At 48.5% G+C, this 12,409-nt stretch overlaps 2 protein-coding genes across 2 annotated transcripts in view; one reads left to right on the top strand and one right to left on the bottom strand.

The window, feature by feature from the left end:
• The window catches only part of HOMER3 (homer scaffold protein 3), a 34,021-nt gene extending 33,930 nt beyond the window's left edge, over nucleotides 1–91 (bottom strand). Inside the window, exon 1 of the mRNA XM_060233140.1 lies at nucleotides 49–91. Within this exon, the coding sequence (XP_060089123.1) occupies nucleotides 49–91 (43 nt within the window). The remainder of the gene's footprint in view (nucleotides 1–48) is intronic.
• Nucleotides 92–1,506: 1,415 nt separating this feature from the next.
• LOC132567463 (SURP and G-patch domain-containing protein 2-like) lies at nucleotides 1,507–12,057 on the top strand. Its single transcript, XM_060233138.1, has 4 exons — nucleotides 1,507–1,528; nucleotides 1,587–1,651; nucleotides 5,458–5,606; nucleotides 11,934–12,057. The coding sequence occupies exons 1-4, from the start codon at nucleotides 1,507–1,509 to the stop codon at nucleotides 12,049–12,051; spliced, it is 354 nt and encodes a 117-aa protein (XP_060089121.1). The 3' UTR covers nucleotides 12,052–12,057.
• Nucleotides 12,058–12,409: the final 352 nt, after the last annotated feature.

The following is a 12,409-nucleotide window of genomic DNA, read 5'->3' as shown; positions in this document are numbered from 1 at the left end:
AAAGAATTGAAGAGGGGAGATGTGTCTAGAAGGGAGTTGTGGGACTACGTTTGAGTGGCTGGGCATGACCTAGGACTTGCTTGTCCTCCATGCACAGAAATATGAACTGATACCATACATTTTTTAGAAATGATTTGGAAAATATTTGAACACGTTGTCTTAAAATATTTTATTCATTCCATTAAAATAAAAGATTCCGTAATCGATTCCTTTTCTTTTTGTAATATTTCCGATTTTTCGGAAAAAAAAAACAAAAAGGCTTCGGGAAAAAAACCCAGGTTTTTTTCCGGGCCTTCACATCTCTAGTCAGAGCTTTTAATGCTAAAACATTCTCCCAGGTTTTGTATGGTATTCCTCTGCGGATTTAATGCTCCAAACCAGAAAATAGAAGATATCCAGGCTGCATTTCTGCGGCAACTATTCAGAATCCCCAGTGGTGTTTCTTATTTTGTAATCTGTTCAGAAACGGGCCAACCTCTGATTGAAACAAAAGCTTTTTAATATTGGTTACAAATATGTTATAGGGCTGAACAAGCTAGCCTGCTCAGCTACTTAAAAAGAAGAATAATTGCAGATTTATACCTCGCTGTTCTCTCTGAATCAGAGACTCAGAGTGGCTTACAATCTCATATATCTCCTCCCTTCACCCTGTGAGGGGAGTGGGGCTGAGTGAGCTCTCCCAGAGCTGCCCTTTCAAGGACAGAGGCTCAGAGTGGCTTATAATCTCCTTTTCCTTCCTCCCCCACAACAGACACCCTCTAAGGTGAGTGGGGCTGAGAGAGCTCTCCCAGAAGCTGCCCTTTCAAGGGCAGAGAGCGGCCTACAATCTCCTTTCCCTTCCTCCGTCACAACAGACACCCTGTGAGGTGGGTGGGGCTGAGAAGGCTCTCCCAGAAGCTGCCCTTTCAAGGACAGAGTCTCAGAGCGGCCTACAATCTCCTTTCCCTTCCTCCCCCACAGCGGACACCCCCCCCCCCCCCCGTGAGGCGGGTGGGTCTAAGAGTTCTCCCAAAAGTTGCCCTTTTCAAGGACAAAGTCTCAGAGCGGCCTACAATCTCCTTTATCTTCATCTCGTACAACAGACACCCTGTGAAATGGGTGGGGCTAAAAGAGCTCTCCCAGAAGCTGCCTTTTCAAGGACAGAGTCTCAGAGCGGCCTACAATCTCCTTTATCTTCATCTCCTACAACAGACACCCTGTGAGATGGGTGGAAGTGAGAGAGCTCTCTCAGAAGCTGCCCTTTCAAGGACAGAGAGCGGCCTACAATCTCCTTTCCCTTCCTCCCCCACAACAGACACCCTGTGAGGCGTGTAGGACTGAGAGGGCTCTCCCAGCAGCTGCCCTTTCAAGGACAACCTCTGCCAGAGCTGCAGCTGACCCAAGGCCATTCCAGCAGGTGCAAGTGGATGAGTGGGGAATCAAAACGCGGTTCTCCCGGATAAGAGTCTGTGCACTTCACCACTACTCCAAACTGGCTCTTATAATGCTGCTTGGCTAGATGGAATCATGTCGAAGGAAGCAGTCTCAGGTTTGGTGCTTTTTGTCCCCGGTTTGGTTTGACCCCCTGCCTCTCCCTTGCCTTGCAGTCCACGAGCCAGTCCGGATTGCCTATGACCGACCCCGTGGCTACGCGTCTTACAAGAGAAAAAAGGTGAGGGCGGAAAGCGGCTGTTGTTTGCATCCCGTTTGTTCACATACGTGGGGTTCCCTTGAGCATCACAGCAATGCTCTGCCTACATAAGGGACTGCTTTAGGCGTGGGAGGGAAGTAGCAAACTTTCCTGCAAAATATTCCTTGCGTGTATAATCTCTTCTCGCTGGCCTGCTACTTTTCTGCAGGAAGAGACCATTTCCTATCTGGAGCATCGGAGCAGGTGAGTTTCGGAGAGATGCTCCCCAGGAGCAGCCTGGAATCTTCATTTTGATTCTCCCCTCTCCGGCCCCCAAAAAACTACAAAGAAATGTGGGTTAATTCAGAAGTTCAAAAGTTCAGAACAGTAGACCCCACCATACATGGGCTGAATAGGGACATAGGATTCTTATCTCACTACAGACGCTTATTTTCTGCACACACACCCCCCCACAAGCATTTCCCTACTTCATAAGAGCATACGAAGAGCCCTGCTGGATTAGACCAGTGAGGGTCCATCTAATCCAGCCTCCTGTCTCACACAGTGGCCAACTAATTCCTCTGGAGGGCCAGCAACAGGGCAGAGAGGCCGAGGCCTTCAGAAGAGTCCTGCTGGATCAGACTAGTGGTCCATCTAGTCCAGCCTCCTGCCTCTCACAGTGGCCAACTAGTTCCTCTGGAGGGCCAACAGCAGGGCATAGAGGCTGAGGCCTTCATAAGAACATCAAAAGAGCCCTGCTGGATCAGACCAGTGAGGGTCCATCTAGTCCAGCATCCTGTCTCACACAGTGGCCAACCAGTTCCTCTGGAGGGCCAAGAACAGGGCAGAGAGGCTGAGGCCTTCATAAGAGCAAAGAAGAGCCCTGCTGGATCACACCAGTGAGGGTTCATCTAGTCCAGCATCCTGTCTCTCACAGTGGCCAACCAGTTCCTCTGGAGGGCAACAACAGGGCACAGAGGCCGAGGCCTTCTCCTGACGTTGCCTCCTGGCTCTGGGCTTGAACGGCTTGGTGCCCCTGAATGTGGAGGTTCCCCTCAGTTGTCATGGCTAATAGCCACCGATCAACTCATCCACAAATCTTTCAAATCTCCTTTTAGATTATTTCTGTGGCCATCGCAGTGTCCTCTGGGAGCAAATTCCCCATTTTATTCGCTCCCTGTCTGAAGTAGCCTTCCCTTTTGTCCGCCTCGAGCCTGTTCTTCCGCTTCATCGGATCCCCTCCTGCTCGCTGCTCAGATCTGCTGCCTGAGTTCTTTGCAGTTTGCTGTCTCAGCGAAGAACGTAGTTCCGTGGGAAGGACGTGATCCCGAGCAGGCCTGTAACCGCGGGGGGGGGGACCTGTGGGGGGGCACTGCCTCTAACTTCCAGGCAGGGCCCCTCAACTTTCAGGGGGTATCTGGGGCACAGCCTGCTTTTTTGGAATCATTTCCTTTTTGCCACGGCTGAGCCGGCAAAGTGTCATCAGGGGCAGCCCTTGCCACGAGAGCTGAGCGGGCTCAAGGCATTGCAGCAGGTGGGAAGGAGGGAGGGAGAGGAAGCCATGTGGAATGGACTGGTGGGGGGGGACGGAGGGAGCTCCTGACTGCAAAGTCATTCATTCGTTCATTCACATTTTATTTATATCCCGCCCTCCCCGCCGGAGCAAAGTGCCAGGGTGGGAGGGAGGGAGATGGAAGGAACTACTAGCATGCACGTCCCACCCCCTGCCGCTGGCCCTTCTTCACTCCTAAGCTTTAGGGTTGACTGCCTCAATTTGGCCACATTCAGAGCCTCCAGCTTTCGCCCCCCGCCCCAGAAAGCTTCGGAGAAGCGGCGAGCCCTGCAGTGGGTGGGAAAGGGTGCCCCCTGACTTTTTAAAAAGCCCCCCCGACTTGTAAAATCCTGGCTACGGCCCTGATCATAGAATCGTAGAGTTGGAAGGGACCTCTAGGGTCATCTAGTCCAACCCCCTGCACAATGCAGGAAACTCACAAACGCCTACCCCTAAATTCAAGTCGCAGTTGGACAGGAGGGGAAGGGGCACAGCGGAGAATGTATTTATTGCTCTAATGTCGGTGGAAGAGACTTTCTGGCCCTGGGGGCCCACATCCTAGGACTGAAGAATTCTTCCTGGCTGTTATTTACCTGGCCTATTGGCCTTTCGTAGGGCCGGAAAAACGGAGCTGTTCCACCAGGGCTTTGGATGAGGCAAGTGGGGCATCTATTTATCAATCGGTCGGCTTCCCCCCTATTGCTCTAAAGCCAGTTTGGTGTAGTGGTTAAGTGTGCGGACTCTTATCTGGGAGAACTGGGTTTGATTCCCCACTCCTTCACTTGCACCTGGTTGGAATGGCCTTGAGTCAGCCATAGCTCTTGCAGGAGTTGTCCTTGAAAGGGCAGCTGCTGTGAGAGCCCTCTCCGCTCCACCCACCTCACAGGGTGTCTTTCTGTTGTGGGGGAGGAAGGGAAAGGAGATTGTAGGCCGCTCTGAGTCTCTGATTCAGAGAGAAGGGTGGGGTATAAATCTGCAATTCTTCTCTGCTGCTCGACTGCACTACTGCACAGGCCAATGGCCCATCCAGCCCAACACTCTGTCACACAGTGGCCAAAAAAAGGCGCCATCAGTAAGTCCATCAGTGGGGCCAGGACACTAGAAGCCCTCCCACTGTGTCCTCCCCAAGCACCAAGAATAGAGAGCATCACTTGCCCCAGACACAAAAACATAAGAGAAGCCATGTTGGATCAGGCCAATGGCCCATCCAGCCCAACACTCTGTGACACCCAGTGGCCAAAAAAAGCAGGCACCCTTCCAAATGCAGAGTGTGACGAAAGGGGTTGGGGCTTCTCAGTAGTCTTGGGGGGGTGGGGAAGGAAAGTAGCTGCCAAAGCCAGATGCCTGGTGTGTTGGAGGCGGGGGCAGGTGCTGAGGAAACGGCCAGTGTTTGCCCCAGACAGCAGAAGTTCTGCATCCAGTTCTCTGCCAAATGGACCCCGAGTGAGACAGCTTCATTGACAGCTGCTATCAGCACTCGAGCACTGGAGGTTAGCAAAGGCACCCAGGAGGGCTTTCCCATGGGGGTCGTGGGCCCTGGAATCTCAAAAGATGTCCTGTTCCAACTGTAAATCCCATAATTGGCTTTTTTTGTAGGAGGAGCTCCTTTGCATATTAGGCCACCCCCCCCCCCAATGTAGCCAGTCCTCCTTGAGCTTACAGTAGGCTCCGTACAAAGAGCCCTGCAGGCTCTTGGAGGATTGGCTACATCGGGGAGGTGTGGCCTAATATGCAAAGGAGAGCCAGTTTGGTGTAGTGGACTCTTACCTGGGAGAACCGGGTTTGATTCCCCGCTCTTCCACTTACAGCTGCTGGAATGGCCTTGGGTTAACCATAGCTCTCGCAGGAGTTGTCTTTGAAAGGGCAGCTCCTGGGAGAGCTCTCAGCCCCACCCACCTCACAGGGGTCTGTTGTGGGGGAGGAATGGAAAGGAGATTGTAGGCCGCTCTGAGGCTCTGTCCTTGAAAGGGCAGCTCCTGGGAGAGCTCTCTCAGCCCCACCTGCCTCGCAGGGTGTCTGTTGTGGGGGGAGAAGATACAGGAGATTGTGAGCCACTCTGAGTCTCTGTTTCAGAGAGAAGGGCGGGATATAAATCTGCAGTCATCGTCTTCTTGCTACAAAAAAAGCTTGCCCATAATGACGTCTTATGCTCAGGGAGTGCCCCTTGGACATTGCGACATCCGGCCCTGCTCCGGGTTTTCCCCACGGTGTCAATTTTGGGCACAGGCTCAAGGGATTCTGCCGCAAAAACGAAATGATCTCTCTGTCTCTCCTTCCCTCTCCTCTCTCTGGGCAGTTTCAGCAGCAGAAGACCAAGGACATGGAGTTCATGCAGAAGAGACTGACGCAGAAGAACATTGGGTTCCAGATGCTCAAGAAGATGGGCTGGCAGGAGGGACATGGCCTTGGGTCGCAGGGCGATGGCATCCGGGAGCCGATCAAAGTGTACGTAGGAAGACTGAAGGGTGTCTGAGTGTGAGAGAGGGCGTGAGAGGACGCTCAGATACTTGACTCCCAGGGGCGATTCATACTTGTGACTCGCCACAAGCTTTCAAACAAGGTTTAAACACATTCCACAGAGGATAGATCTGAACATAAGAACCTAAGAGAAGCCATGTTGGATCAGGCCAATGCCCCCTCCAGTCCAACACTCTGTCACATAAGAACATAAGTGAAGCCATGTTGGATCAGGCCAATGGCCCCTCCAGTCCAACACTCTGTGTCACATAAGAACATAAGTGAAGCCATGTTGGATCAGGCCAATGGCCCATCCAGTCCAACACTCTGTGTCTTTAAGAACATAAGAGAAGCCATGTTGGATCAGGCCAGTGGCCCATCCAGTCCAACACTCTGTGTCCATAAGAACATAAGTGAAGCCCTGTTGGATCAGGCCAATGGCCCATCCAGTCCAACACTCTGTGTCACACAGGGGCCGAAATTAAAAAAAAAAACCAAGTGCCATCAGGAGGTTCACAAGTGGGGCTAGAAGCCCTTTCACTTTGTCCCCCCCCTCCCCCCGCAATTAACAAGAATACGGAGCATCACTGCCCCAGACCAAGAGTTCCAACAATACACTGTGGCCAATAGCCACTGATGGACCTCTGCTCCAGATGTTTATCCAATCCCCTCTTGAAGCCATCTATACTTGCCGTCGCCACCCCCCTCCTGTGGCAGTGAATTCCATGTGTTAATCACCCTTTGGGTGACGTAGTACTTCCTGTTAACAGATGTTTGTTTCGAAAGTCGAGCAGAACCTCTGTGTTCAGAGAGAGTCTTGTCTCTGAATAGCAGATGCAACAGCGGACGGCCGTTGCCTTTCCTGTGTCCCACTTCCCCTTTTCCCGACAGCCTCCATTCTCGTGTTTTTTAAAACTTTTGAGAACTAATGAAGCTGCACCGCATGGCCAAAATGTCTTTAACTCGTATGGCTTTCGCCACCCCTCACAGCTCGTTTCCCTTGCATGGATTTTCAGAACGGTGAGTATCTTTTGCTTCCATTGGCTCCTTTGAGCGTTCACACCAGCTTGGCCCCCTCTTTGGGCCCAGCCAAGTGAATTTTGTCTCCGTTCATTGTTGCTTCTCGAATATCCCGATCCCAAGTCTGAAATATCTTTGACTGATGCCTTCCGCCGGCATCCCCCGTGCGCAGTTCTCAAGGAAAAATTGCTCTTTAGAGTTGATCGGGAAAGCCTGTAGCTCCAACCCTGTGTGCTGGAAATGAAAGATTCCCCCCTTCCCATTTTTTCAGTCGTTGTCTCAAAACACTGGAGGAATACAAAGGGAACATAGAGAACATAGGGAAGATAAACAACAGAAATATAAATCTAACGTACTAGAATCCAATTTAGATCATTGGTTGCATATAACAAACAATTTACAAGAATAATGCATAATATGGTAGGTATTAAAAATTAGGAAATAGCCTACAATTCATTCTATTGGGCAAAAGGGAAATATTCCCAAAGAATTCCAAAACCGGGGCCCAAAGCAAATCATCTGTAACCAAATCAGTATCAATTTTTTAAGAAAGGGGTTACCCATCGTCTTACCCATAACATACTGGTCCCATAACTTATCATACCACATTTCAGTCATGAGGATATGGTACTGTTGGTGTTCATCAAAAATAAAAAACTATCTACACACTCAAAACTTACCATTGTCCGAAGATATAAAAACATTTTGCATAAGGTAAAGGTAGTCCCCCTGCGCGAGCACCAGTCGTTTCTGACTCTGGGGTGACGTCGCATCACGACGTTTTCACGGCAGACTTTTTACGGGGTGGTAGAAACAATTTTTATTAGTAACATGTGGTAGCAAAACTATATCTACAACTTATAAAAACTTAAAGAAAAAGAAAAAAAAATTCTTCCCCATATCTTACTTTTCCCCCACCCCTCCCCCTGTTATGTGACTCCCGCCGGTGTTATTTAAAGGAAACAAATATTAAAGGTACCCTTAACTGTTAAAAAACCCCAAAAGTTCTATTCTTATTTTAAAAAACTTAATCATTATCAAAGATTGTCCAATGTCCTTTTATTTTCCACTCTTTTTCTACGTATCTTCTGAACTTCTTCCACTCCAACTTAAAAAGTTCCAAATCATAGCCTCTTAATTTTCTTGTTAATTTGTCCATTTCACTCCATGGCATAACTTTTGTAAGCCAATCCCATTTCTCTGGTATTTTTTCTTGCTTCCACAGCTGCGCATACAATGTCCTAGCAGCTGAGAGCAAGTACCATATTAAAGTTCTGTCTTCTTTTGGAAATTTTTCCATTTGTAATCCCAGCAGAAAAGTCTCTGCCACTTTATTGAATTCATATCCCAAAATCTTAGAAATCTCTTGCTGAATCATTTGCCAAAACATTTTAGCCCTTTTACAAGTCCACCACATATGGTAGAAGGAACCGTTGTGCTTTTTACATTTCCGTGGCAGACTTTTTACGGGGTGATTAGCCATTGCCTTCCCCAGTCCTCTACCCTTTCCCCCCCCGGCAAGCTGGGGACTCATTTGACCGACCTCAGAAGGACAGAAGGCCGAATCAACCTTGAGCCAGCTACCTGAACCCAGCTTCCGCTGGGATCGAAGTCAGGTCATGAGTAGAGCTTGGACTGCAGAACTGCAGCTTACTATCACAGATAACACGTTTTATGAAAATAAGGATTAGAGGAGGGAAATATTTGCAGCAGACAAATATTCAACAATAGGAGACCACAATGCAATCAATTTCTGTTGTCTCCCAAACTCAGTCAGAGTTGACGTGTTAGCAATTTTTCCCATTATAAAAAGGTCCCATGATTTAATGGCCTGTCGTTCAGTCGTTGGGTACGGAAGAGTTCCGCCACTTTGCTGCAAGTAAAAGTTTCAAATACAACAAACCCAAACAACTGTGTTCAATGACGCTTCAAAAATGTAACGTACACAAATTATATGCAACAAATACTGGCACAGTCCTTATTATACAAATTCAATATGTGATAAAGTTCTCCCAACCAAGCAGTCTTTTCACTCAAGCAGTCTTTTAATACTGTTCACTTTTGTCTTTGGATGAATATAGTCTTGAAAAGTAGCCTCAAAAAAAGTAATAAATCCCCACTACGCGATCTCCAGATTTTAAAGCGCGTTTCAGACTGTGGTCCTTCCGCAGGTAAGGTAAGAACATAAGAGAAGCCATGTTGGATCAGGCCAATGGCCCATCCAGTCCAACGCTCTATGTCACACAGTGGCCAAAAGAACCCAGGTGCCATCAGGAGGTCTGTCAGTGGGGCCAGGACACTAGAAGCACTCCCACTGTGCCCCCCCAAGCACCAAGAATACAGAGCATCACTACCCCAGAAATAAGAACATAAGAGAAGCCATGTTGGATCAGGCCAATGGCCCATCCAGTCCAACACTCTGTGTCACACAGTGGCCAAAGATATATATACACACACACACACTGTGGCTAATAGCCACTGATGGACCTCTGCTCCATATTTTTATCTAACCCCCTCTTGAAGCTGGCTATGCTTGTAGCCGCCGCCACCTCCTGTGGCAGTGAATTCCACATGTTAATTACCCTTTGGGTGAAAGACTTCCTTTTATCCGTTTTAACCCGACTGCTCAGCAATTTCATCGAATGCCCACGAGTTCTCGTATTCTGAGAAAGGGAGAAAAGGACTTCTTTCTCTACCTTCTCCATCCCATGCACAATCGTGTAACCTCTCTCATGTCACCCCGCAGTCGACGTTTCTCCAAGCTAAAGAGCCCCAAGCGCTTTAACCTTCCAGCAAAATTCTACTTCGTATATTCATTCCAAACACAAGTTTGTGTATAACTGGTCCCGATTAACAATGTTACACAGCTTAACAGCTTCACATGATTCAGTATTCGGGTCTTATCCCTTGGAAGCTGCTAGCAGCATCGCCAGCCTTTCACAGTCCGTTTTATCAAGGTGTAGGGCAGGGCAGTACTCTAAAACAGTGGTCCCCAACCTTTTTTGGCACCAGGGACTGGGTTTGTGGAAGACAGTTTTTCCACGGACCAGGGTGGAGTGTGGGGTTGATGGTTTCGGGATGATACAGTTGTGCACTTTATTTCTATTAGTTTGGTACGGTAGTTAAGTGTGTGGACTCTTATCTAGGAGAACCAGGTTTGATTTCCCACGCCTCCACTTGCAGCTGCTGGAATGGCCTTAAGTCAGCCATAGCTCTGGCAGGAGTTGTCCTTGAAAGGGCGGCTTCTGGGAGAGCTCTCAACCCCACTTACCCCACAAGGGTGTCTGTTGCGGGGAGAGGAAGGGAAAAGAGATAGTGAGCCGCTCTGAGACTCTGAAATTTGGAGTCGAGGGCAGGATATAAATCCAATGTCTTATTATTACTACATTGTAACATATAAAGAAATTATATATAATGATATAATGAGCCTGTTTTGGCGGGGAGGGCGGGATACAAATCAAATAAATAAATAAAAATAATTATACAACTCATGGACCGGTTGCTAACAGGCCACAGACCCGGCCCGGTCCATGGCCTCGGGGGTTGGGGACCCCTGCTCTAAAAGAACCATTTCAGGTATAATATCTACACACACCCCGTAATCTGTTCTATTTCGGAAAGGATTAGGTCCCCAAAAGCATAATTTTTACAGCACACCCACCAGTTATGCAGAAAGTCAGAAGAACACCCACATAATTTCCAACATTTATCAAAACCAGTTGTATTAAGTTTTCTGAAGACAGCACAGTGATAAATACCATGTATGGGCCAATTTAAAATAGATAACGAATAGAGAAAGCAGGAGATAAATTACTAGGAGCCCACCAAACACTAGGCCAATCATCTGGATTCAGTCTAGATTGACAATCTCAAATCCATTTATTTTGCATACGGGAAGAAGCGGGAGAAATTGTTGGAATTGAGCAATCATAGAGTTGGAAGGGACTTCCATGGTCATCTAGTCCAACCCCCTGCACAGTGCAGGAAACTCACAAATACCTCCCCCTAAATTCACAGGATCCACATGGCTGTCAGTTGGCCATGTAGCCTCTGTTTAAAAACCTCCAAGGAAGGAGAGCCCACCACATCCCGAGGAAGCCTGTTCCACTGAGGAACCACTCTAACAGTCAGGACGTTTTTCCTAATGTTGAGCCGGAAACTCTTTTGATTTAATTTCCACCCGTTGGTTCTGGTCCTACCTTCTGGGGCCACAGAAAACAATTCCACCCCATCCTCTAGATCAGGGGGGGCCAATGGTAGCTCTCCAGGTGTTTTTTTGCCTACAACTCCCATCAGCCCCAGGCAGCATGGCCAATGACTGGGGCTGATGGGAGTTATAGGCAAAAAAAACATCTGGAGAGTTACTGTTAGCCACTCCTGCTCTAGGTGAAAGCCCTTCAAGGGCTTGAAGATGGTGATCCTATCACCTCTCAGTCGCCTCCTCATTAGGCTAAACATGCCCAGCTCCTTCAACTTGGTCTCCAGACCCCTCACCATCTTCATCACCCTCCTCTGGACCTGTTCCATCTTGTCTAGATCCTTCTTAAAATGTGGTGCCCAAAACTGAACACAATACTCCAGATGAGGTCTCTTCAGAGCAGAGCGATACCATCCCTTCACGTGATCTGGACACTAGACTTCCGTTGATACAGCTCAAAATTGCGTTTGCCTTTGGCCTTTTCTTTTAAAACCTCACTGCATGTCTGTTGTGGGGGAAGAAGATAAAGCGGATTGTGAAGTGCTCTGAGATTCAGAGTGGAGGGCAGGATATCATAGAATCAGAGTTCGACCTCTAGGGTCATCTAGTCCAACCCCCTGCACAATGCAGGAAACTCACAAACACTTCCCCCTAAACTCATAGGATCTTCATTGCTGTCAGATGGCCCTCTAGCCTCTGTTGAAAAACCTCCAAGGAAGGAGAGCCCACCGCCTCCTGAGGAGGAAGCCTGTTCCACTGAGGAACCGCTCTGACGGTCAGGAAGTTCTTCCTAATGTTGAGCCGGAAACTCGTCTGATTTAATTTCAACCCATTGGTTCTGGTCCGACCTTCCGGGGCCACAGAAAACAATTCCACCCCATCCTCTATAGGACAGCCCTTCAAGGACTTGAAGATGGTGATCATAAATCCAATGTCTTTTTCTTCTTATTATTACTGCATTGTAAGATATAATGAAATAATTATACAACTCACGGCCCAGTTGCTAACAGGCCACGGACCGGTCCTGGTCCACAGACCAAGGGGTTGGGGACCCCTGCGCTAAGGCATTGTACTCACTCTCCATTTTGCTTCCGTAGGGGCTCTACCTCAGCAGGGGAGGGCTTGGGTGTCGCTGGGGAGAAGAAGGAAGACACGTTTGACACCTTCCGCCAGAGAATGATAAATATGTACAATCTGAAGAGAGGCTGTAAGTAGGTAGGTGTACGGAGAAGCTCTTTCCCTGACTTTGAATTCTGGCAAGCCTTAAAAAAAAATAAAGGACTGGTCTTCTGTTTCCCTCCACCCCGCCCCACCCCCCCTTTTACCTTTTGCCCAGGTAGACGTTGCTGAGCCCCCTGCACAGGTGTGCCACCTGTGACTTTTAACGCTGGGAGGGGCAGTGTGATATTTTAAAAAATGAAATCTGAGATGATCTTTGAGCCGAAGGATAAGATCGTTGGGTTGCCTTGTTGCTGTTTCCCACCCCACCCCCTTCCCCCCACCCCATACGCTCGTTCCTCGAGAAACCTTGCCAGGTTGTTTTGCTTTAAAAAAAAAAATAGTATCGTCTCAT

This window comes from Heteronotia binoei, chromosome 2 (assembly GCF_032191835.1).
Source record: "Heteronotia binoei isolate CCM8104 ecotype False Entrance Well chromosome 2, APGP_CSIRO_Hbin_v1, whole genome shotgun sequence".
Lineage (NCBI taxonomy): Eukaryota > Metazoa > Chordata > Lepidosauria > Squamata > Gekkonidae > Heteronotia > Heteronotia binoei.
The sequence above is the reverse complement of the archived record's forward strand: the minus strand, read 5'-3'. Positions and strand labels throughout refer to the sequence as shown.

Bases quoted from the DNA above. Each gene is read 5' to 3' on its own strand.
- LOC132567463 (XM_060233138.1), top strand. From the start codon at position 1,507: ATGTCGAAGGAAGCAGTCTCAG. The intron at 1,529-1,586 runs GTTTGGTGCTTT...CTTGCCTTGCAG, and splicing joins GTCGAAGGAAGCAGTCTCAG to TCCACGAGCCAGTCCGGATT. The intron at 5,607-11,933 runs GTACGTAGGAAG...TTGCTTCCGTAG, and splicing joins ATCCGGGAGCCGATCAAAGT to GGGCTCTACCTCAGCAGGGG.